Raw genomic sequence first — 27,377 nt, forward strand, 5'->3', positions numbered from 1 at the left:
GAGAACTAACGCGCACCAAAAGGAACAGCAATTGAACAGAGATACCCGACATAGTTACAATCTACCTGCACACTATGAAAGTCTAACAAAATAACCAAAAACTTTCGAAACGGCCGCCTCGTCGTGCAAGTTCTACATGCCTTTATCCCTACAGCTAAAAAAAAAAAGAGGAACTTCGGGCAGAATTTTTAGTCCTTTACTATAGTCACACGTTCCACGTTCAAGCACTTCGACTACATTGGAATTAAATTCTATCGTGCGACTAGCGAACATGCATTTGCCTTGAACAACGGTATCACTTGCATGGATATGGATGCATTTACGACAAATTATTTCGTTTTAATTTTACAGATTAGCCTGGAACGATTATTGAACTGGAATAATTGAATTTGTGAGGATCAAAGGGAATTAAAGAATTGGAAATATTAACTACGTTTCAGGGATGACCTTGCTACTTTTCGATATTAAAATATTTTAAAATTCTCCACTTTGAACAATTTATTTATTCGATGGTTAAAGTAGAATGCTCCTTAAAAATTAAAAATTTAGTGTCAGATAAAGGTAACAGAATTTCTGAATTCTGATTAATGATTCAATAAATGAGAAATTTACATAAATTCCTTGGGTTATATTGCTTATATGTTTAATACGCCTACATTTTATCATTTATGTATTCATATACATATAAGATTATGTTCATAAATTTCATGAAACTGCAAAAAGAATGAAGTGTAGGAATTCCGTGTTACGTGTAGTAGAGGCTTATTATGGTGTACCATGCAGTGTTCTTGAACATCGCAGAATCTAAGTTAGTAGTGTGTAGGAAATGAGGTTCTTGCGTGAACAATACTCCGCTGTGGCCATTCTTTAGCTTTATATTACGTAAGCAGAGAATAAAATCGCGATTTCATATGGATCATTCGTTACAAGTTTCTTTCTTTTTCTCTTTTTTCTATTCGTGTTAGAAACTAATTTGACCAATGAATTGAATTCAAATAACTTGCAGATGAAGTTTCCTTTGAAACGACATCTAGAATTTCCATCTTTACGCAATAAAGATTTATGTCTAGCGCATTACGATTCTTCTTCTCTTCTACTCTTATAGTTGATTGAATTCGAATCTCTCGTAAGATATTTCTTCAGTCGTGTGTTTTGAAACTGTTATTCTTGTTCGTCTTTTACAAATTGCGCGATATACTTATACGCTCAAGATGACGTATAAGTCAATCAAAGTATCTATAATGGATGCGGTAAGAGACGGAGCGTAGACGAAGTAAAAGTGGACTTTACGGCAGAGGAAGAATAAATATTGTTTTCAGCCGAGTATTGTTCCAAAAGGAGTGGAACATGTATTTGTACGGGCTGGGATTAAGGTGTGGGTCAAACAGAAGGGGAGTTATTTCTTTGTCTTAGCTTGTCGCTTTTTCTTTTTCTCCACAGGTCGATACGGCCCCAACTTCCGGCGTACCATAACACCTCGCCACCAAGCTTGAATCTTGATTGCACCTTTTTGCATGAGCTCCTGTCGTTCCTTCTCTCTTTGCAGTGTTTGCTTTTTCGCAAGATACGTGTCTATGAATTCCTGATTATGACGATACTGCAACATCGTTACGATTGTATTTTAAACACAGGCAGGTGAAGTGGCAATTGCTTCGGTGATCAGATCGTAGGGGAAAATAGAACAAAAATGAAAAAGGAATTAATTAGCTTAAGGCAACGCGAAGAAATCACGTTAACTGAAAGATTAATTTTTTAATAGCTGCAAGTGATTTTTGAAGGCGTTAAAACTGTCGGGACCAATGATTTTTCCTTTCCCTTTGCATCGATGAGATATCACATGATTTAAAATAGCCACAAATAGGTTCTTGATATGGGTTATCGATTCCCCAGTAGAATTTTCGCATTGCACATCGATTCTACGCTTGTAGAAGCAAGACTCGATGAGTCTTGATTTCCAGTAGTATTAACGTGATCGTGATGCAGTGAATCAGTCACACAGAATATTTAATAAGCCGTGACACTGCATTTGCATTTCTATCCGTTTGCATTCGCTGCATTTATAATATTTCTCTCCCGATGCGTTTCGCTCTCTGTCAAATAAATTTCTACGAATAAAAAAAATGCTGCAAGATTTACGTCGGATTACTGTTTTCGTTTGTACAAATCTTTATCAAAGGAAAAACAGAACAGAAAATCGTAAGTTTGCAAACGGTATATATCGAACAGTTTGAAAAAAAATCAATAATTCTGATAGATCTGATTAATCTGGAATTTGTCTCGGGGAAAACAAATGTAAAATTCTATTGTTTGAAATGAAAGCCGAGCTACCTCTTCTTTAAGTTCGTCCAACTCCTTTCGACGTGTTTCTATCTCAATATGTAGCTGCCGGATTTCCTTCTCGTACGTCTCTTTTTCTCGAGCGTATCGTTCCTCCCACTCGTTGGTCTTTTTCTCTAGCGACTGTTGATTTAAAAAATAAGCTTCTTTTTCTAACGTTTCCTTTCCTTATATGAGCGGCAAGTAACATTTTTGGAAAATACGAACGTTCAAATAAAAGGAAAGTTATTCGATATGGAAGATCGCGATGCGTAATTAAATAATACATTAATAGAATAATGCAATAATACGTTAAATAACATAAATAATATGATACTTACTCCTATGTCCTGTGTCAGAAATTTCGTCAACTCAGTATGAACACGCTGTTTATTTTTTTCACGTATACGCCTGTTGTTTAATATCTTCTCCAATTTTTCTATTTCCATGTCGCAACGTAATGAATTCTGCTCGCATCTCGCTTCCCCCCATTCCGTAATATACTTCAACTTCGCGTCCGCGATTAATTTCAGCTTTTCCACGTTACGCTGTTGTTTAAAATACAACATTAAAAATTTCAATGCGTCTTCGGTGAAAAACATGGCATCAGTACCTGTTCTTCCGCGAGCTCATTCAGTATTCGCCTTTTCTCCTGTTCATTGGCCAATTTCTTCTCAGTCATTGTCTTTTGCAATTCTGCTGCGGTTTTTCTTAGTCTTTCTTGCTCCTCGAGCAGAGTCTCCTCTTCTTTCTGGCGTACCATGATTTCTTCGATCTCTTTAGTCAATACCTCGAACGTTCCCTGTTCACGGATCTCTTCCTTCAGCATCTCCATGATTTTTCTCATGTATAAACTGCGCAAGATTATTAGTCATCGTCTATCACAATATATTTCGTTAGAAATGGTGATGATTATCATTAATTTTGAAAAATAAGTGGCATTAAACGATAAATGTTAAAGTCGTTCAAGACATTAAAAATAGATGGTCTTCGAGACATGTTAACTACATCGATGACATGATATATAATGGTCGAAATAAAATCTTTCCATCATCGAACATCTGATCTTGATAGAAGAAATATGACAAACGCGAGACATTAATTTCTAATAGAATTCTATAATTAAAAATTCATCGCAACGACCATCGTTATAACATGGCTTCAACCTGTTTTCGTAAATTTTCTTGGAGATGGCTCGTTCTTTCACATCTTGGATCTTTATAATCTCCTCGGGATTCAGTACTTTTAAATCTCTGCAACAGACATACAAAGGAATAATGTGAACGTTCGATTCTTTCAGGTGAGTATTCTATCTTTTAGCCGCGTTTTTTAATTTAGGATTCTTATTACAATTTCGTTCGACATATCATTGCATAACGTACTCTGTATCGAGGGGTAAACACTCGCTGAGAATATCGTTATCATGTTCCGCGGGCTTTCTCAGTGTACTGTGGTAAATGGCCAGCGCGTTCGTGAACTCCTCGAGCGCCGCTAAAATTGCTGGCCGTTCCGCTGGGGAGAACTGTGAAGAACCATTTGCCGCGAGCGTAGCCATTGAGTGTCCGTGTTTTTTACCTCGTCGTAGTTCTCTTGCGCCTCCTTTGCTCGCTTTTTATCTTCGCACATTGAATTTTGTCGTATATTCCTTTTAACATTCACGATGAATTAATTTACAAAAACTTCTTAAACCGAGCTAAAATTGATAATCCTCGAGCCCTGAACAATTATTTCCAGAGAGAAAATTAAAGTTAAGAAGATATTTCAAGTTTAACTCGGTTTAAATTATTTTATAAATTATAGGTAAAAGATGAAATTGCCTATTTACGACATGCCGTGGCCATGATTTTATCTCCAACCTCTCGCCCCTTCTTCCGCTGTATTTTCATTTATCAATCGAGTTATCTCGTTCATCGAGGAACAATAGTTACACCCTTACCTTTGATGACCGCATTTAATCATAGGCGAAATGTTTTTACAGCGTTTAGAAACAACTCAAATTTCATTTAAATGCAAATCGCGCCATGCAAGTCAACTGCTTATTCTTTGGGGTAAATTGTAAGATAAAAATCGCAATTATCGTATCGTTTCTTTTCCTTCCTTTCTTTCATCTTTTTCTTTCCACCGTCTTTTTTTTAACGGAACACGTTGCGGTTTACTTACTTCTCGGCTCTCACCTAAATTAAAGTTGCGAACGTCGTCGGTGAAGAAAACTATAGATCCGATGTCCAGTTAATTAAAATTCATAAAAGGAACGTTGAACACATGGCTATAAGACTAATCATGATACGCCGTACTTTTGGCGGAACTAAATGCTGCTCGATAAAGTTGGTTCGCAGAGCTTTAAAGCACGTGATACGGTTTGATCCATCGTTGCAGGTTGCCCCTGGAAACGAACGTTAGAACACCTTGAGACGCGACTGTACTTGTAACACTCATTATTTGCCAGAATCTTTAAATATTTAATAATTTTTATTTCTCTTTTAGCAATACTTTGTCTTTGTACTGTTATAGAAAAACATGACTACAATCTTTTCATACCATAAGGATTAACGCATGATTCGATGATTGTACTATAATTTTATAGTGTCAATTGGTAATAATGAAATAATCTCAAATAACGAAAAGGTGAAGTTGAAATTATACTTTAAGATGGCGTATGAATTATTTTCAGATAAACTTAGACCTCTTCAAAATGACGTAAAATCGAAATTTTAGATGACTAGAAAACATTTAATGACTGGAAGGATGTTGAAATTTCTTTGACTAACCACCAAAGTATCTTTAATGACCCTGCTTCCGTCTTATGATGAATCTCAATTGACTACCATTCCTGGAAACAGGAAATTGTTCAAAGTATCTTCCAACTCCTTTTTGGCTTTAAAAAATCTGAATCTTTGTTCGAGTAGAACAAGTACCCTCGACTTTCTGTGAAGTCATATCTCTTCAGAGTAAACGATTTGAAATTGCAGAAACTTTCGAAATGACCCAATATTGTAAGAAATGTGCATAAATGTAGGAGGGTATTCTCTGTATTTGAGAACCATTATTAATTGCAGCCATAGGTGGTTTATTTCCTTCGCTAGAAGTTTCAAGTGCCGAGAAGAAAGACTGCGGCAGAAGGTCGAGTCAAGAACTGTTAAGCAGTCGGTAGGCGTTATAGATAGTCTTCTATGTTAAAGCTCGATTGAAGAATTCATTGGGAAAGGTATCTTGTGGACACTCGACAACTTTCTTCCTCCGTTCCATTCGTCGATTGTTTCATTCTGGCTGGTTGGCTGCCGAGGAAAGAAAGGTTCATCCAAATACGTTCCATTCTGATTGGAAAACTTTTTCGTACCTTGGACTTTTACCAAATCTGCATTATCGTAAGACTTATACCGTAACGATTCCTATTTTGATTGAAATTTTTATGTATTTTTTATTTATTATAAGATCATTATTATAAAAAACAATATGTGATGAAGAGTATACTTTATTGGAAGAAAATTAGATTACTGTTTAAATTTTAACTGAAACATTTATTAAATATTTCCTTGATTTAAATATTCGTCTTGAAGTTTTGCAAATTTTATTTCCATTTACGTATATTTTGTTTTTTGAAAAGCCTATGTCAATCTCCTGACACATTAGCAACATGAGAGAATGTAAAATAAATACAATTTTAACTTTCTAAAAAGTCACGTTTTTATTCAGGGAGGGTAAACTATAGAGAAGGCGCAATATGTATTTTAAATATTTATTTGGTACTGATACATGGATAAATAAAATCAGAATACTGAAAATATCCAAATATTAGCGAGAGATACAAAAAAAAATAGCAGGGATAAATACTTATTTTTCGCTATAAGTAATGTATGCAAAAAACATATAATACTATCGTAACACACCAAACACAACCGACGCGCTTCGCTATTGCGCGCGCTAACTTCAAATTATACCTAATTTGCATTCTCGTGGCTATCGAGTCTAAGAAATAGAACAGAAAAACGTCACTTTTTAAAATTCTCGTCAGATTTAATTAAGGATAATCTGCCAATCTTTGAATAGAAACTACGAGCATCGTAATTAAAGGAAACAATAAGAAGTGGAAAAATACAAAAATTTCATGCAACAAAATTGATAGCGTAAACGTCGTACGCTCTCGAAATCGTACGATTTAACTGTAATTAATCGACCGCTGGAACATTGAAGCCACGCAAACGATAATGCCTTAAGCTCGATGTCTGACAGCATAGAGGAGTTTGGTAAAAGTGACAGAAACACGTTTGAAACATTGTAACGGGAATGTAATGTGCTTCCGAAAGTTTCGTGAATTCCATGTCTTGCTGCGAAAGCTTGGAAACAGGTGCGGGATAGAATGCGTGCGCATGCGCAGAATCGAGGCGGCGTCGCGTTTGCGCAATACTGCGATCAGTGTGGCGAGGCGCGAGGGCGGTGTCGGTGGTGGAAGCAGGGAAACGTTTTCTACCCTTTGCTCGTCGTCGCCGTCGTCGTCATCGTCGTTGTCATCGTACGGCCGTCTCTCGTTTCATCGTACACACTCGTGGCGAACGGTGCAGTGAGTGGTATTTCCCTAGTCATCGAGTCGATACGCGGTACGGATCGCGTCCTCGCCTCTTTTCATAGGATTCTTCACAGTCGCGTATGATATTTCGAGCTGTCGATCTGTCGAGAGGGATCCTCGATCACGGTGGAATCAAAGATTATAACCTGTCATCGTCGCCATCGTCATCGGCGCCGCCGACGTCGTCGTCGTCAGTCTCAATCAGCTGCTTCGCGGGTGAGTAGACGACATTTCTGTTTTCTTTCTATGTGAATTTCGTTCGTGTTTGCTCGAGACTGTTCGTATCGCTGTGAATGGTAGAGTTAACCTAGTTGCGTTGCTTTTGGAACGCCCTCGTGTTTATGCCGCGAAAATGCGACACGTTTGAAATGCCGGGCGAGAGCAAAGTGGATTGGAACGATTGTCTTGTGTTTTTAACTATACGATCATCTGTTTAATTGAATTCTGTTCATAATCTGATGTGAATATAACTCGGTCGATGCGGATGAGTGAAATTATCGATCTATCGGTGTTCTCTTAGCTTTACCGATGTAGGAATCCCAAGGGGAATTCCATACCTATCAAGATTAACCTAGTTACGAATTTTCGAACCGTCCTTGCATAAAAATGAGATATGCGTTGCATATGACCGATTTTGATGTTTATGCAACGTAGGAAAAAACGAAAACAGTTTCAAGATAGACTTTTCGTTCCGTGTTAAGTAGTCTCGTTTTGCAGTCTCTTGTGCAGCGCTTAAATCTACCTAATTTAGCAACCGAGGATAACAGTCCTCGCCAAGTTCTCTCAGCGTGGACGGGCATAAAGGGCAAATTACGTAAATATTCGTATTGCGTTTTCTGCTTCCGCTAGCGGTTTCGCGGGTAAATACGGGAGCTTAAGTCACTTCTTACGCGGCTTTGCGAATCTGTGTGGCGTTGGTTGTGCCAGCGTCTTCAATTCTGTCAGGGTTAACCTAGTTACGGAATCTTTGGTACGCCCTTGTGTTTATACCGCGAAAAGAACGAGCGTTCGAAAGTTTTTAAGAAATACAGTTGTATTCTGATTATACCGTGCATATATCGTGCTGGTATATCGTGCCTGGATTTTGCATTTCCTCTTTTTTTTTTTTTTTTTTTTAGATACTTCTCGATACACGACATCAATGCTTCAAATTAATTAACGACATTAATGAGGTTGTTAATCTTCGAGTATACTCCAGTTGAAAGAAACGCGTGGAATCAATAGTTTTTGTCGATAGGAAGGGACATTCTTTTTTTTATCGTCCGTTATTTCATATAAAATTATTTGAATATTGAATAAAATTGATTTTTAATATATAAAACATATATATATATATATATATATATATATATATATATATATATATATATATATATATATATATATATGTATTGGGAAGTTTGTAAGAGCATTTCGATAATTCCCTAGAGTAGAATAGGAGTGGAATGTGAGCGAACTATTTAGCATCCTTGAATTTATCCCATAAAAGCGCCCGTTTGTCCTGTTTGGTTTACCGATCACACGAGTTTTGCCTGGGAAGTATTCTCTTTTTCACCGAGTTTCTAATTAACGACGCGCTCGTAACGGAGTGGTTAGTTTATACACGCGTCAGGTACGGCCATTGCCGCGTATTAAGTGCGCCATTATTAAACGTGTAGCATGGCCAACTTGAAAGGATTATTTTACGCGGTTCAAATTACTTTTTCCCTCTGTATCGCTTTCTCGCTTATTTAAACATCACGAGACTCCTAAAATTACGCTTTTTCATATTCACAAGCTATTACATACTAACAAGTTTCTCTCTTGCGTGGTAAAAACATAAATTTATTGGAAAACCAGATTATCGGTACACAAAATGCGTAAAACCATGATATACAGCGTAGGATTAAAGGATAAACGAGGTTTCTTACTTTATACTGTACTGTGGCATTTTTTACTTTTTAAAAACCGTTTCTGTCGTAAAATCAAATTTCAAACGAGACAACGATGTAGCGTATAAGATAAATGCGATTCACTAAAACACGGTGAAATGCGATGGCGGTTTGTAGTACGAATTTAAGCCGTATTCACAACGCTTGCAATTCTCGCTCGTCGAATTGGGCTTCGTTTTGCCCGCGGAATTTCTTAATTGCTCGAATCTTAGCGTGGCGTTTCGAGTTTATGGAGATCGGCCTTGTTGATTGTGACGGAACTGGAGAATCCGGGGGAATTTCACGAAGACGATGAAATATTCTGTCGCCTAATAAAGGGAAGACTCGACAACCCCGTTCGAACGTAAGTTTCTTAATCGCTCTGTTCGGCGTACGTGGTAAATATTAGGCGCGCGTGATTGGCTGGCTGCTCACGTGCCGTTAACCGTAATCCTCAATTCCCTAGGCGACGCTTACGATGATTGGTTAAGCGGCATTGTCGGATTTATTGCTAGAATTACTACTGACTCGAACGGTGTGATATCATTTTCAGTTATTTATGGTCGTCCCATTGAAACAACAGCACCGATTTCGCTTGGTTATGGTGGTGATTTATCGGTGCGGTCGTCGCTCATTTAATGATACTCCTTAATTGTTTTAATAATATTTCTTCTTTTCTATATAAGATAAGAGCTTTTCTATGAGAGATAAAACCAGGCAATATTTATTTGTTTATAAATTTTCAAAATTATAAAGAACGATTGTGAAATATCATTATTTTACCTGGAATCGATTTTCAAACATTTCTATCCTCAGGATCGAGCCAATTTTCCGTGCCAATTTCACTTCGCAATTCTAAAGAGTTAATCAAGAGATTGTCGTGCAATTATGCGGCCGTAAATCCTAGCAACAATACGTGAGAACGGCACGGTACGCTTTTCGAGACTTGTCTTTTATCAGTTCACGAGAGAAACGCAAGCATAAACGTGGCAGAAACGTTTCTGATAACGGTTTTATGTACTGTTTGAAATACGCTCGGTGAAAGGAAAACAAGCACGACTAGTCGAGAAGGTGGAGTAGGTGGAGGAGGAGGTTGGAGGTGGTGAAGGAGGAGGAACGTTGTACGAACGCTTTGGCCTCCGATGCTTGGGGGCTCGCTCGAGAGAAATTTGATCGATAAAGGCGCAACCGAATCGACGACATTTTCTACGCACAATCAAAGGGTTCCGTCCAAGCTCTGGTCTCGTAGCATTGTTTTACCGCTCGTTACGACTGACCTAATCTAACCCAGTTCCTTTTATCCGTTCCTGGTGCACTCCTTTTTTTTCATTTCATCCGACAACCTATTTAGGCGAAAGCCTTTTAATTCCTCTTTTTTTCCTCTAAACACAATTTATGTCATGCGCAATTAACTTCTTTGGCCCATCAACTTTTTTAACCCTCCGTAGTACCCTATTTTTCCCTCCAACATCTTAGTAAATTTGAGTTATCATTTTGTCTACTTCAAATTTTTCTTCATATTATAGGCTTTCGAAAATTCTGGAAAAAATTCAGACTTATTTACTGACATCTTCATTTCATTATCCAATAGGTTCTTAGACTAGAATGTTTTCAAGATACTGGAAAATAAAGTTTGTGTCTAAATAGATTCAAAGGTACTAGAATACTAAAAGGAGTACTCAAGAATACTGGATTAGTACTGTTTGTTTCTCTGAAAAATTGTTGCTTCTATAAGATGGTACAATTACAAGTATGTAATTTTATACGAGAATCTCGAATAGAAAATAAAATTGAAAACAAATTAATGTTTCGGGGACACATATTTTAACGAAACATTAATCTATAACCTAGAATCAAAGGATTTGATTAATAATTTGTGTTGATTTCGAAACTTTTGAATAGCGTATATTTTTCAGTGATTTCTACTATTTTAGCATTTTTTAAATTCTACTATGGCAAGTTCTGTATAAATTTTGAGCTTGATAGTAGTATCATCGATTTTTGAACTAGATATCTTTCGTCAAAAAGGAGGGAAAACATCGTTGTCGTTGGGGTGATGGGTTCGTCACACGGATACACCTCATACCATTTTAATATTCGTCTTTGGAATTCAAATTTTCGTTCGAACGTATTTCCAGACAGCATAGAAAACGCCACGCACAAACGGAATACCAATTGAATGCCTAAACAGCGTTGCACTTTTTGAGAAAATGTCGAGAAAAAAATGTATAACGTTATGAATTATTCTTTACGTATCATAGTTAGAATGCTTCTAATATTTTTAAATGTAAGATCAGATGATTCTAAACTTCAAATAGCGATGTATATGTTTTTCTTAGAAGTTGTTAGATAATAGTTGATGAGAAATTTACCAATAAAGGTATAATATACATCCTGGACAAACGGAGCCGAAATAAAAAATTTACATTTGGCTTTAAGTTCCGTTAGTCGCACTCTAAAACCTTTCGGGCCTCTACATGATGCATAACTTCTTTAATTGACTTTTATACACTTACACGAGCCCGACTATCTTGTATCGTTTACCGAATAAAAACATTTCAACTTTCTTCATAAATTTTCATGAATCGAAACATCGTCCATCAACGAATCCAAAAACATTTCAACTCGTCAATCCCAAACTCTAAGTGTTTGTATCTTTGCCATTTCGCAAGTGTCTAAGGACGTTGGACGAAGTCGTGTAATTTTTCAAAGCAACTCTGTTGAGTAATTTAAAGCGGACCTTGGTCCACACAACAATCCAATATTAGCTGAATTCCGAATGAAGAAGAAAGTTGGTCGTAGTTTCCAGACGGACTTTTAAATCGCTATAATTAAGGCTTTTTTTCTTTCTTCGACCGACTGGTGTCGCAATGGATTCTGCCCGGCCTCTGCAAACCGTCGCATATATTTTCGTATTGCGCTAACAGCCTACTTACCAATTCCGGCAGCGTATCGGGAAGGCTGCACGAACGGTTTCACGCGAGCCTGCACCACCAGAAGATTTGCTGTTAACGAACGGGCCGGAAGAGGTGGCGTGGTTGCGATTTCCGGGATTCGGAAGCAGAAACTCCGCGAAATCGGAAGTGCAGTTGCGTACTGATTTCCTGGATGTATCGGGGTTCCACCTTGCACTCCATACTGTTCGTCCTCGTCATTTATAAGTTAAAACTTAGAATATAATGTGGGATGATTTAAATCTTCCGATATAGATCTTTTTTAAGTACTCTGTTATTAGAATTTTGCTCGTGTATCACAGGAAACAGTTGCAATTGATCATAGACCTTCTATTTTTCTTAAATTCCATTTGAAGCTTAGAAAATAATAATTGTTATAAGTGGGTCATTTGGTGTCAGTATAATAAAATATTGATAATAGGTATAAAATTATAATTTGTAATAGGTAGACTGCGAATTTTTATGCAAATTTGCATTCTTATAAACCTAATTAAATAAATGGAATCTAAGTGAAAACTCATTTCATTCATTGAATATCATAAGTACTACACTTTTCATATTTTGTCACGTATACTTTTAAAATCTTAAATGCAATTTTAAATTTCCTATAAATGCATAAAAAGCCCCCAATCTAGCAAAAAGCAGGTAAAAGAAAATTTAAAAGGCGGAAGAGCGAAGTTTGTGGTCTCCAAGTCGTGAGAATTCATAGAGAATTAATATCTAAATATTCCAAAGAGTTTCTTGGTTATTTATATTTCCGTATAATTTTATTACATTTCAGCGTGCGTTTCGCTTTTAATATCCCATCACTTAAGGCATATAATATTCTCTACATTAATATTCCATTGTCCTACGTTTTTATTCGTATTCTAAACAAATTTCATTTCGATTTACATACGCTATGTGCACGCAGAACTTTTTTTTGTAAAAAGTTCAGTATCGGTAAAAATCGTTGCTTCAAAACGAACCGGGAATCGCGGACTAGATGGATAGTTGCAGGATAGTTCTCTAACGAATGAAATAATTACAACTTTTATCTAAATTTTTCGAATTTCATGGTACAGTCGATCCGTTGATTGTTAACTAAAAGAATCACAGTACTCGCGCGTATCGGCACGGTTTAACAGAGGAAACACCACTGTGAGAACGTTAGTTTTTAAAATGCAAAAAGTAAATGAAAAATAGGGACGGAGAAAGACAAAACGAAAAGAACGTTTGACGCGTGCAACTGGCGAAAGAAAATTCTGTGGAATATTTTTTTTCGTTGTGCATTCAAGTAGATTGAAAGACATTCAAGGGACTTAGTATAGGGAAGGATATTTCAGATTACGTTCAAACAAAATGTGTGTAGCGCGCGAACGTGAAAAACTTCTAAAGAATGTCGACCAATTTCGCAGCACAAAGGAACCGAAAATATATAGTCGAAGTCTAGCTTGTCACATATTCGACGGAGATTCTGTATCGGATTCTCGAATATTAATAAGATACACATTTATTTAAATAGAAAATCTTTTTACACAGTACCGATTCATTCGAACCATTCGAAATTTTTGCAACTCATTAAATTGGAAGAATATTACGTGTTTGGTCAAGTCAGATTTAGCAGGCGTATATTATGTATGCGCCTTTCGTATATATTAAGAAACGTGTGGGAGCTTGTCGCAGTCAAAGAGCTAAAGTTATTCTTTCCTATATTCTATAATTATATATATAAAATATGTAAAAATACTTGCAAGCTAATACTTGTTTAAGAATACGTCTACCAAGCATAACACCCGTTTACAAAAACCAGGGAATAAATCCAAGTCTGTATTTGGAACTCGAACAGAAACCTTCAATTTCTCCATCGTTTCGCTTGGCCTAACCAGCGATAAGAACCACGGGTTTCGGTTGATTCTTCTTCGAAAGTTTCCGCGATAAGAGTGGGCGCGTCTCACGGCACGTGAACGGCGAAAAGATTTTTCACGTGTTGCTTATCTTCCTTTCTTTAAGGTCGCCACAATCGCTTATCGACCGCTAGAATTACCGTCGTTACGGTCTACGTTCCTCTTACGCCGTAATAATACCCATTGAAGCTCTTCCGATTTCACAGAAACTCGATCAACGCATAAAGGAGCTGTCTTCACGATTCTTTCTCGCTCTTTCTCCATAAGAGACAGCTTTAGATTTCTCTCGGTGAAGATACCCGTGTGTTTCGCCGCGAGAAACCATTAATTTTCTTTTGGAAAGGTTAGGCCATACTTTGGTTGTTGGTCAAACGAAAGAGTTCCTTTTCAAGCTGAGGGTATTATTTATCGTGGTGTCGTGAATCACTTTGTTTGGTGCTTCTTGGACATGGATCATACGAGGCAATCTTTTTTTTTTTTCTTCTTTCTCGTAGCTTTCGTTGTTTGGTAGATGGCTATTGCATGAGAAATATTAGATTGATATATACGGAGGCTCGCGAAAGGCTATCTGAACACTTAATACAGCAAATTTCTATGAATATGTTATGTACATCACATGAAACTTTCTGAAATTTCGTTAGCAGTGTAATGAGATACGAGTATCGTTATTGCAACGATACAATTTGAAACTAATGCGAAAATGTATATAGTGGTTGTAAAACGTTTCGTTGCAAACATAGATGCTCTTGGTGAAAAATGAATACACAACACTAATATATAATTGGTGCTAAAACTGCTTTCCAGTTGTTGCGGCTTATTAATATAGTTATTAATAATTGACCGATGAAATAAATACTTCGGTGGTCCTTGCGAAATGTATGCTTTCAATAAATATCTTGTAACATCTATGTACATTTTAAGAGCCGTTTCAAGTTTTAAGTGAAATATTTCTAAGAGGACATTTTCTTTCATAGAATCCGCTTAACATATTAAGTATGATCTAATATGCCGACGGCTCGTGTTCTCTAAGCTCCGTGGAAATTTTCCTGTCCGCGAGTAAAGGCATGGAATTAAGTCCATGGTAATCACGTGGATAATGGACAAGCGTGAAACCTCCTTGACGCATAATTCCTCATTCTAGTAGGCAGAGATGGGACATTGTATCGTGTACAGGGGGATTTACTCGCGTAAACAGATGGTGTTGCTTGGCCACCAAGTAACCTGTATGCCATTCACAGTTTTGTCAAGCCTAAACGATATTGCACACGAGGTAATCATAGGGAATAGATGATCAGTGAGTGAAATTATCAGAAATTATAAGGATCTTGTCAAATCAAGTGCAATAGCGATTCTTCGTTCGTAATCTGCACAAATATATCTGCGTTAGAGTTTCAAATACGATACAAGTACAAATAAGTACCTACAATTATATACAGACGTATGGTATACGTAAATTTTTATTTAACGTATAATATGATCAATCACTGTGATTGATTATTTTCCATCTAATATTATAACGTACCTAAATATAAGATCAGTATCTATGACTAACCTACTATTGTTAAAAACGCTACCTAAATCGAAATGATCCATTAGACCATCTTTTCCAAACAAATATTATCATCTGCAATTTTTTTCATTTTGCTTCATCAAATATTTTTCCATCTCATCCAACGCAACGGAAAACAGATCTCCAACGATTCTTTAAAAGGTATAAAAAGACACGCCTAACAGGAGCAAACGGGAAGCTTCTAGTGTTAACGAGCTTTCTGAAAGAGCTAAATTATACGCTGCAGCTTGATCAGCTTCTTTCTGTCGGTTCCATTCGGCCCGCACGCTCTCTTTTCCTCCTTTTCGTCCATATTTATCCGCATTTACCTTCTAGCTTTCGTTTCCCCCTTTTATTTCGCGGTCTTCTTTCGTTCTTGGTTTTCCTCTTCTTTTGTTCCCCCTCCTTTTTTTTCCTCTTCCTTTTGTCCACCACGCACTCGCTATTGTTTCCTTTCATTATTCTAGACCGACGCTGAAAGCCGACCAACGAAACGCGTTATCGTCGAATGGAAATCGACTGGTCGCTTTGTAAATTAGGGAAAACAAACGATCGCCGCAGAATCGTCGATCGGCGAGGTAAATTCATTTCGCGGCCTTAAATCGTTCGGCTGCTGGTCGTTCTCCAACGTTTGACCCTCGCTCGGAAATAGCTGGCCGATGAACTGCGTATCGCGGCAATCGAAATTCGAATGCTCTGTAGTTAGAAATTTAATCAAGCCCGCCCCCTTCCCTTTTTCACCATAGGAACAGTCGAATCTGTTCTTTGATTCCATGAGTCTTGTATGAGATTTTCGAGATCCACGTCTGGATTTAGATTGACTTGGCTCTTCATAATTACAACAATTCGATTCTGTTTTGTACAAATCACTTTCTGCAATTTATTTGTATTTTTCTTTTTTTCTTTTCTTTTTTTATTCAATATCCATTCTTTTTCATCTTTTGGCAATCATATCGAATCATAGTGTCTGATTATACGTAACACGGCAGAAACTAAGGCAATCGTAGTACTGTTGTATTTACTTTATTTGACAAAAATATCAACGGGGCCTGCTCATTCCCTTATGAAGCTGCGCTTTCTTTTTCGTTAATAAAGAAAATATTAATAACGACGATCAAACAGGATCTCAATTTTCTCTGGCGGTTCTCTAACGTCTAAAATGTGTACAAAAATAACTCTCGGGTTATACGAGAGCATCGAGGAGGGAGAGTATGCGCGGGCACGACAAGATGAACGACGTGTTTTCACGATGGCCCAGCAACGACTCGTAATTGCATAAAGCGAGACACAACGGCGCAATAAAATTCCTCTTCCCCGTTGTACGGCCTGCGATGTCTTCCACGATCCTCCGTCCCGGGATTTTTGACTCGATTTACCCCATGTAACCCGTTTTTAACAATCTTAATTGCGTTTCGACAACGTTCAGTGCCGCTACGGTGTCTTCGCAATTTCCAACAGACAGCTACCCGCTGTATTTAAATAATTTCTTAGCTTAAAACTTGGTATAAAATCAACGTTCGTAATGCTCTACTTTAGTTTTTAATATGTATTTCTTTTTATATTTGTTTCTTTCTAGAAATGTTCAATCAAGATAATTGATTACACATTCGTGGTTCTTCGGCTTTTAATTGCGTTTTTAATAGCATGTTTGTGATTGGGATGTTTGCAAAATGTCGAAGCAAAACATGTTGACAACTTGAAGAACCGCAAAAATACGCCACCTAATAATCGTCGTGCAAAGTTCAAATCTAAAATGGCTATCTTCTTTATGAACTTCGAGAAAAGTTAGATACTATTCTATGAATGTAGTTTTTGAATAGTGATGTGAAAAGGCAATTTTTTATGATCACGTGGATACGAAATTTGAATATTTGAGGGGAATGAACGTTAACAGATTTGGATAAAAATTGGAAATTTGATTGAATTTTTAATTTAGTTAGATTGCGAATGGTAATGTTTCCATGGAATTTTAGATGGACATTTGCATAAAATTTAAATAGTTTCTGGCTGAGATTTTTGCAAGATCCACGTTGCAAGGTTTTAAAATGCTTAACAATGTTATGCTAATGTTTGTACAAGGTATTTTCTCTTTGTTTTTATTTTACTACAAACATGTACTTGCTTGTATAAGGGAGAATGTTGAATACATTTACGAAGATAAAAATCTCAGGAGTGTTGATAATGAGAGGGACAGCTTTCCAACGACGATGTTAGTACCAACTGGCGCACCGCAATGTTCATGAATTTTTACGAGAGAAAACCGATTGTACGGAGAGGACGTAACAGGCCGACGTAGTCGCAAACTTCTACCAGGCTGTTTCTTTCTTTTCTTTTTATTTTTTTATTTTTCTTCAACATGCTTCTTGCAGATTCATTCATTCGCTCGAGGTTAATAACTCATTTTAACCTGATCTCCAATTAAACTGCTACTGAAGGTCACAAAAGTTTATATCGAATCATGATGTTACTTCCAAAGTATCTTAAGCAGCTTCTTTTTTCATCAAGAGTAAGAGAAGTTTAAAAAAAAAGACTGGCTTACATATACAAACTTGATTTATGAAACTTAGCCGATGAAGCAGAATTTTATAAATTGTTAAATTAATTTTTATGCCCATTGTATATTACTATTATATATTTGTTTGTATATTATTACTATTATTATCATATTTCAATATATGTATATACGTTGAGTCGACCAGATACTATGACGAACAAGATTCTACAACCAGTTACATTCATTCTATCATATTATATCATGTTGCATAGATATCTCAAGTTTAAAAGAAAGAATATCTTAGGTATACCGCACACATGTCGAATGTATCTCGAGCACATCTCGGGGTTAATTCCACCATTAGCCCGGATAATTCAGTTCCAAGCAAACTGGTGTCGAGGAAGAAATTCAACTGGTGACAATGAACACCTCAAAAGCGTAGCTCTAACAGAGAACGACAAAGAAAGAGAGAGAGAGACAGGAGGAGAGGATACGGCATTAGTCGAGCTCAAAGCTTTCGGGAGAAAGTCTAGCGTAGCCTCTTGTCTCTCTTGTCAACTCTTGTCTGCAGTTTATCTGCTACAAATGTTCCGAATACACAGAGGGTCGCGTAAAAGCAACGAAGTAGCTCGCGACCTGCGAGTGTGAATGCATCTGAATCAGTCTCTCGACGCTTTCGCTCCGCTGTATCTTGGAATTTTCGTCTATTCTCCCTGTTATAGTAATTCGATTGATGTTATAGTGCTAGCGAATCGCTGAATGCAAAGAGAATGATGCAACGTTGGAAATTGAGGAGTAGCTCTCCTGTGGAAATTTGTGAATGATTAGGCGGGATTTGCTGTCGAAAATGATAGTAGCTTTTTGACAGAAAGCGTGGAAAATTGTTCAGTGTTCTAGGACTAATATAGTTTGGCAAATTCTTGATGAGAAGCATCGTGTTCTGGGACAGAAACTTTTTGTCCAATATATAACTATGAGCCCGCATTATTCGTCTATCTTTTTTGTTTTCTCTTGTGAAGTGTAGGGATGAAATCGAAGGAGTTGCAGAAATGTTTCAGGAACTTTGAATGGCTAAAGTTTTCAATTATAATTTAAATATTTTACAAGTATGAAATCCTTGAAAACGAGCAAAATTTGACTCTTTTTAATCCGAACAAAGAATATTTGAAGCAATTCTCGATGAAAGAAAGAGCACTTTTCAGTGTTTCCTTGTGTGCTATGCAATCGAATAAACATTCTTCTGTTCCAATAATTCACATTCTCATGGTCTATGATCATAGAAAGCTCGGACGAGATTTTAATTAGAAGCGACATCACTCGATCAGAGAAATGACTCGATTAAATTGCCACGAGATCTTTCTTCCAATTAGCGCCAATTCCTGCTGATTCTTTGCACAGTAATCAAACTTCCGCAACATTGTAATCGGGAACATATGAAATTAACAGTTTAACGAGTCTCGTAAAAAAATATAAAAATGAATTCACGACGGTTGTTGTGCACTAGGAAGTTATCACGATAGCGCATAGTATATGTCATAAAAATACGCGCGGATATCAAATCTGAACCTATGTATATTGGTCTTAAACTTTCCTGCATTTTATTTGCGAGTTCACCGCTTTTTTTCTTTATTCTTGAACCTATATCAACATTTGCTGTGTTTTATTATTATTTCTTTTCTAAGATTAAAATTCTTTAGAAACATGCATCAAACCATTTTATTATAATTACATGATTCAATTATTGCTGATTGGATCGTTAAGCTTTGCTCTTCTACGGTTCATTATTCTTCCATTTTTTTCTACCTTGACTATCTGTTTTCTTTCGATTATCCTCTTTCTCATCCGTTTTCCCTTTCAAGAACAGAAATTTTCGTTCTAAACAATTATTAATTCTCACATTACAATCAAGCTCGCTACCACTGTACGCCCGATTATCATCCTCATTGTCCAAATCTATTTAAAATTAAATCGCAAAAAAATGTCATTATCGTTCAATATCATTGGCTCACGATGTTACTCTACTTTTCTTTTTACTTTTCTGAATACCAGTAAAATATCGTAGTAATAAGGCTTTGCTAGACGACACTAATCTAAATTCTAAGACCTCGATATAGAATCATATTCCATTTGGAATAATGTCGCTACACCCTGTTCAAATTGATCCACGAATCTGCATAAATCTGATTGGACAGTTTGCAAGGCGGGAGCCAATTCCACGGTTTAGTCCAACAGAGAAAGCGAATCCTGGCCGTCGCAGGCGCAGGTGAATTGCAATATTCACTCGATGGAAGAGGGGCGGGGAAAGGATACCTCGATGGTATCGGAGACTCGAGGGTTGAACAACATTTTACAAGTTTAATGGCGAGAAATTAGATTGCGGCGAAGTTGAGGCTAACTCTTTTTAACATTCCCTAACTTCTTTTTTCTCGTGCTCCTTCTTAACTCTTCTTTCTTTTCTTCCTCCTTTCTCCCTTGTCTTCAGCAATCTCTATCGCTTCTTCATTTTTTACTACATTTTGCGCGCTCGTGCTCGAAGAAGAAGTGGCAAGTTTTGGAGAAACGGCCTGACAAGAATAATTGCGAAGGCCTCGCCGTAGACTGGAATCCCTCGTCGCACAGTTTCATCCTAAATTCTATGAGTTCTCGCATGTCTGAAACTCGCCGGAAAACCGAGTTACAAGGGTTTAATTAAATTATGCTACAATTTCTTTTTCTGCGAACTGTTTCTCTGTTTTCCTCGCTGACCCTGCAACGTATTTTATAATGAGCTGCATTCCACACAGAGTTTTGTTTCCTTCGCGGTAGATGGTCCATTCGTTTGTGTTTCGATTCGCTTCAGTTCGGAGGGACAACGTTTCATTTGATACCGTTAATTCACTGTAATCGAATTTTAAGAATTTGTAGCGTTGCGTCCTTAAAACATTCGTTTATAAATAAGAAAACATGCGTTTACTCTTGAATTTAACCACTTCTATTTCGAGAGGTTTAATCTTTCTCCGTTTTATAACATAGAATTTAAAAATACGTTTCTTGTTCTTTGAAGCATTGCAAGTACAGAACGACTTTCAAATTGTTATCTCGTGTAATAATTACACAAACTGAATCAAGTGGACCTTGATATAAAAATCTTTTGCGTTATTACTCTTGCGTTATCTATTAGGAAAATCTATTTGTAACACGATATATCGTAGAAATAGATTTCACGATAAAGGTATATTTTCGCTTATCTTTTGTTCATTGGTGAAACGAAATGTCATAATTATCTCATAATAGTATGATAATATTATAGAATATATAACAATTTTGTCGATACTAGAATTATAATAAATAGAATAAGTGTCGTTTGGATGGACGTTTAACCCGATATATTGTGGTACGCATCCAGTAGTTTTGACCGTTTGTGGTCAGGCATCACCTGCAGCGTGACAGCCAGTAGTCTTCCTGCAGTTGTGGTCAGTCGCTTAATTCTACGTTACTTTTTAGGTAGCTACGTATGATTTTCCTATTAGAATTAATGTAAATTAATTCAAAAGAGAATAATACATACATCGCCTTATTTTCGAAAAAGAACGTTATCTCGTACTATTTTTAATTCGATTAAAATTCGATTTTAATTCGATTAATTCGAGATACAATATAGAAACGTAAAAGTTGTCCAGGTACGTACTTACACTTGGATATTTATTAATCTTTTGAAAAAATATTAATACATTTACGAAATATTTCACGCACGATGCGTCCTCAACAATTTTCCATTAAGGCCATTGAATAATTTAAGGGTCAGCGCTTTAGAATCGATTATTACGATGTACTTATATATTATAATACTTAGTTAATACAGATAACGTACAGGGAATTGGACTAATAATTGTTATTGCAAAAATTAATGAAATTGACAGATATACGACGATCCCAATATCACAGAAAATCCGTATAGCGATAAAAATACAACGGAAAGAAAGAGCCGAGATTTCTACGGGCAAAATTCTTCACTCTTTAAACAACCATCTTTTACATTCGCGATTCCATTGAATTGCCAACAATTACATATTGTCACTCAAATTTTTACCCTTACTCTCTGTTCTATGATCCACCAAAGTTCATAAAATCCAGCCTCGCTGTACTACATGTTAAATCAAATTCTCTCATAAGCACGAGGTAAAGGACGAAATAGAATAAACGCTATCGCGATCAAATTTCAATTTTCCATCCGCGCCGTATACACGAGCCATGCATAAAACATCGAATCCCCTTCCATGAGAACGCTCTTCTAACAACCGTCGTCTACTTCACGCGAGCTTCGTCATTCGTCGACGCTAGAACGTCCAAAGGCTTCAACCGCGACGATTCGAGCGTTGGATTCTCATCGAGTTTACTGAAACCACCATCGTGTAGAGAAAAGGAAAGAGAACCGACGTTCATTCGGGAGCCTCTGGCTGCACGCCGCTTTCCCTTCCGCTATTAATTGCCAGCAACGCATCCAAGACGGCTCGTTGACTCGTTCCTTAAAACTGGGGAGAGTCGCGCTTTTCTCCTCGTGGCATCAACAAGTTTGGTTAATTATGAGGCGGCAGAGCGAGCTTCTACCTCGGGGAAGAAGCACGAGCGCGTTTGTTGACTCTTGAACGGTCAGACGTTTTAACGAGTCGCGATAGAACATTGTGAGTGCTCTTTGGTTCGGCGGAAAAGAATTTAGTTTAAAAAAAATGGGACTGTGAGCGTACAGTAGAACGATCTGTAGGGAAGTGTAGCAAAGTGAAATGATTTCGAGAGAAGTATGGTCGAAATGGAAGGACATAAATCCTGGAAATGTACATCAACGTGGTGAGTGAATCATGGTGCAACAGGGTGAGTTTCCATTGTAATATTTTTGTAGGAAGGAGAACGAAGGAAACGAAGTAGCGTGATTGCTTTCCTACGATTAACAAGAGGAAATTAGTACGATTTCGAGGAAAATATCATTGAAATAACAGAAGAAAAAAGAGATAATTTTGAAGAAAGTTAATAGGAGAGAAATGAATATTTGAAGGGTCGGAGGAACTTGGCGAAAAATAAGTATTTATTATATTTGTAAAAGCAGTGAAAATAACGTTTGACGTGCGCAGTTTCCAGATAGTCTATCCACTTGATTCCTGGCGTTATCGTTTTAATTGCAAATTAGAGATTGTGAAAGAGAGTTTTTTTCTACTCACAAACGATCATTGGCTGTGTGTCTCGACGAGTCGTCTCTTCGACGGTGAGCCTGTTTCCGAGTGCTCTAGTTAGTTTCACTCGGGAGAAAAATTCGGAACGACAGTTCGGATAGAAGTTTTCACTATGCAAAGTATCGAATATTTTATTAGAGTGTCCGGAGTGTCGCGTTTCCTCCACGTATTTCACGTTGGTTCGCCTAATGTCTTCGATGCTCGCTAGATTTTCTAGGAGAATGGGGCCTTTATTGATCGGACATATCAGGAAAGACTATGAAAACAGGAACAACTGGAATACATGTATCGTTACTTCAATTCTGCGATAAAGTTTCTCTTCGTGAAAATGTACGCCTTCGCCCAGAAGTATATGGACACCTGCTTATTTTTGCCAGTACATACATATGTATAGATTAGTTATAAAATTACACATAGAAAATCACAAAGTATCATAAAATGATGGAACACGATTAAAGTTAATTTTAACAGTTAATATGCAATCACAATATTGGCATACATAAGCGTCAAGCAGTTGCATCGTGAAGCAGCTTTTTTAATTAAGAAGTTTATTATACTCAGATCATATGGTTGTGAAGCTATAGATAACGTGGAAATGATCTTCCAGATTGATCGAAAGACGTCTGTAATTGATTCCAACAATATCTAAACTCTTTGATATTTTTGCAAATCATGTATTTCATTTTAATGTAATACCACATACTGCTGGTTGATAGTTTGTTATTAATTGAGATATCCTTAGTAACAATTAGGTATTGTTAAAAATGTCTACATACTTATGGCAAGCAGTGTATATTCTTATGTGATGGAAAATAGATAAATGGATAAAATAATATAACAAAAAAAATGAAATATGTTGATAGTTTATCAAACAGCTCGAATTATATACATACAACGAGATGTAGAGATAGATTCTCATTTATATTAATGTGCCACGCGATTCAGCCTAAACTCCAACGAATCTGGCTTACGTTTTACCAGTTTTCGTTATTCCATACCTTCAACAGCTTCATTTTTTCCAAACTCAGCGAGTTCTCATTTTTCCCGTGGAACACCGCATTTGGCCGTTCGTCCTAGAGGATTAAAATAGTTTTTTTTAAACACGAAATATTCATCTGTTTTAAGCCATACAGACCCCTGCCGTTTCGCTGCATACTAATGTTTCCGCTGCTTTTAGTTTCAAAGAAAATTAAATAAATAAAATGCAAAAAATGCACAGAAATGAGAAAATTTCGCAAGAAACAAAAACACAGAAAGCTTATGGCTACTTTGTCACGTAACGAGAAAGATCTTTATATCAGACGTATCCTTTTCTCCCGGCCAGTTACTACTCTACTTGTTTTATTTACTCACGTTCAATAACGTCGAGTCGTTCTCGAAACGCGAAATGTCGGACATTTGCAGCCGTTCGAAATGCAAATGTTTCGCGAGCGTTTCATACCTACACTCGTTGTTCTATTTAACATTCTTCGTGGTGGAATATTTTTACTTCTTCCTCCTGGCGAACGAGAACACTTTAATTTCAGCAAAGAGAGGTCTCCTCCTCTTACCGGGTCTTGCGCTCTTGTTTATTTTTAAACCGATCGTTCTGGCTCGATTTTTTTTTCGTTTCTTTTACGTTTACGTTCAGTCTTATGTTCCCTTCTGATGATATTAATCGAAGCGGTAAGAACAAAAGGAGGAGCGATAGCAGCAAACCGTTTCAACGCGTGCATAATCACGTGTAAAGCAAAGCAGCTGCTGGCTTCTCTGAAAAGGCATTAAAATCATCCTCGTTCAGTCAACAGAATCAGCAGAGAGGCCCCGTCGCGAGCAAATATATTGTAAAACCGTTACCTCGATCGCTTGCCTCTTAACACCTGAGAGCAGCCATTAGTCGACGCCCTATTCTTCGTTGAATCAATGTAAAGTGTTCACTGATGAGAAACGTTGAATATATGTACACTGTTTTCTTTCTCAAGGTGTGTATGAGTTTTTCGAATCGATTTAACGAGAATGGTTACTCTATAAATGGCCTATATTATTTCATTGAAAGGTCTAAGTTGGTCATGCGTCACTGGAATACCTTAGCAAATAGACGTTGAAGGTGTTTACAAGTACAAGATACACATTTTTCGTTCATTTCTTGAAATATATGATTTTATTCTAAAGAAACAAACTTTGATGTACGGTAGTTCTTAAAAGAATGTTCGACACGTGTTTTCTCTTATCAGTGTCCATATGGAAGAGATGAGAATTCTCCTTAAAATTGCTCTCACAGTGGACGTGTTTATAGACTATCTGAGCAATTATTATGACTAGAGGAAATGGTCGATAGTGTAAATGGAGGAATTTTATATTTTTGGATAACAAATTTAGAGAAATCTATCTTTTTATATAAAATATTAACAAAATACCCCATTCTAAGTTCCTCCACTTTTGAAATAACTGTTCGGCAGAACTTCCATCTCGTCGTATATCAATCTATCAATCTATTCAACAAATCTTTCTATTTCTCGAAGCATTAAGTCGGCGTGACTTGTACAAACATCTCTAAGCTTATAGACGGACCAAATACATATTTCTATCGTCATTGAGCGTTATAAAATTCTCTACCGGGAAGATTTATTGGAACGATATAGCGACTGCAAATCTATACGGAGCGATCTCGCGGGAATTTAGAACAGTTGCTCAGAAGTGTCGAATTTCAGCGTCTAATTCGCCATCGATCTTTCGAGCTGTAGACTCTAGATTTTAGAACGAAGGATGATAGGGAGACGGAAACTGCAACTTCGAGAAAGTTGGAGTATTGTGTCGATCCAGTTGGACTTTGACCTCGAAATAACGTCATTCTGGAGATTAAGGAGACAGGATTCAAAGCGTATTGACCGCCTTCGACCTCAAAGCGCCCAGGGACCTCAAATTATTGAAGCACAATTTTTATGCTCCCCTTTAGTTGGTCCTTTGGCGAACGATTGAAAGAGGTAGAATCGCGAATCACTCTGAAGGATTATGCGTCTCTTGAAGACAAGATTTTTGTCCTGTTGAAAGCGATCGATATTTAGTGTAGCAGCGAACTTTAAAAGTTGTGGTTACAGTTTTCAGACTCTTTTTTTTACGAAGTTTCATAACCAGCGAGATATTTGTCGAAGTGGTTTTTTTGACGTCTTTGTCAGTTGGACGGTGTGTCTTTTTAGATTTTTTAATTGGAGGAAGAAGGTCTTTTTAGTGTAAGTTTTATATTCTTTAATTGGGAGACTCCTTTTTTTCGAGCGCCTTTTTTAAGATTTTCTTTTAATTGAGAAGAACTTTTTTTAGAGTAATATTTTAGGCTTCTTTAAGCGAAAAGGGGTGAAAATTCCATTTTTGGAAGTTGCATACTGTTTTAGTTACCACTGTCTTAATAAATGTAACGAGTAGGGATTGATATGTTACTAAATGTCGCAGATGCTCGAGGACACCACGTAACGATACTTGCTACTGAAATTACTAATACGTAAGTATGATGATAATGATTGCCAGAGACGATAGAATAATTACTAAAGACGATTAAATTCATTATTCTGTCATTGTAAATTAGACAACTTTTACGTGAAAATTCTACTAAATATTCTATGATATATTTTAGCATATTTACCAATCATCTTCACTGTGATCAAGATTTTACATGATGTAATGAATATAATAGAATTTCTCATAAATATAAATACAATAAATATATAATAATGTTATACGTTGCGTATGTTATACATAGTTATGATGTACCTTGAAAAATATTGACATAAAATTCCGTCATAGGATACACATAGAGCGAACCACAATTCTTTATATTTTTATATCTTACCCTTCAGATATAACAATTCTATATTTCCCACAAGATTCATATTCTACGTATAGGAATCGAAGAAAAGGATCAACCTCTACGCATTAACATTCACATAAAACTTGTGATGCCGTATCTTCTGTATGATGGAATCCCCATATTCAAGGGCGAGTGTCTGGCATCTGGTAAAGAATGTTCGGGTCTCGGCCCTTTCTAAAAGCACATTTTCGAGGGAGATGTAAAAGAAAATGAAAAATATCGATCGGTGGCCGAGGATACGCGTTATCCACAACGCAGTATGGCACACGGTGTACCGAGGCGAGTAGAATTGCGCATGCATGTTCTTGAATATAAACTCAGCTCGAGTATCGAGAGTGGTTCGATTTGAATCGTAGTATCCTTTTCTCTATTTCTCTCTCTCTCTTTCTCTCTCTCTTTTGTTCGTAGAATAAATATAGGCTTACTTCCCGTTTATCGAGGATGAGGATGTGTCGCGTGTCGGATTCGAAGCGCACGGATTTTAGAATGCTTTAGGGTACTAGGGGAGTTTTAAGACCGGAATTTGTAATATTTTGTAGCATTTGCCACAGCGGTGGAAAATATTTTCATTAAAATACCTTTGCCCTTCTATTTTTTTATTGGTAGGAGGGAAAAGAAGAGAGAAAGGGAGAACAAAAAAAGGAGAAGAAAAGAAAAGG

General features: G+C 36.9%; 2 protein-coding genes across 4 annotated transcripts in view; one reads left to right on the forward strand and one right to left on the reverse strand.

Annotated features, from left to right (window-relative positions):
- Positions 1-655: 655 nt before the first annotated feature.
- On the reverse strand, positions 656-4,251 carry LOC126871479 (dynein regulatory complex protein 9). The gene is made up of 6 exons (XM_050630358.1): positions 3,699-4,251; positions 3,483-3,569; positions 2,930-3,170; positions 2,658-2,864; positions 2,329-2,460; positions 656-1,597 (listed from the first exon to the last, which is right to left on the reverse strand). Exons 1-6 carry the CDS (start codon positions 3,869-3,871, stop codon positions 1,397-1,399), a joined length of 1,041 nt encoding a protein of 346 aa, XP_050486315.1. The 5' UTR covers positions 3,872-4,251; the 3' UTR covers positions 656-1,396.
- A 2,472-nt stretch (positions 4,252-6,723) lies between these two features.
- Positions 6,724-27,377, forward strand: part of LOC126871355 (acetylcholine receptor subunit alpha-like) — a 102,343-nt gene continuing 81,689 nt past the window's right edge. For 2 of the 3 annotated variants that reach the window (XM_050630063.1, XM_050630064.1), the window contains exon 1: positions 6,724-7,096. The gene's annotated coding sequence lies outside the window, so the exon portion shown is untranslated. The remainder of the gene's footprint in view (positions 7,097-27,377) is intronic. The other variant, XM_050630062.1, reaches the window with a different exon arrangement.

Source organism: Bombus huntii, chromosome 11 (genome assembly GCF_024542735.1).
Source record: "Bombus huntii isolate Logan2020A chromosome 11, iyBomHunt1.1, whole genome shotgun sequence".
NCBI classification, from domain to species: domain Eukaryota; kingdom Metazoa; phylum Arthropoda; class Insecta; order Hymenoptera; family Apidae; genus Bombus; species Bombus huntii.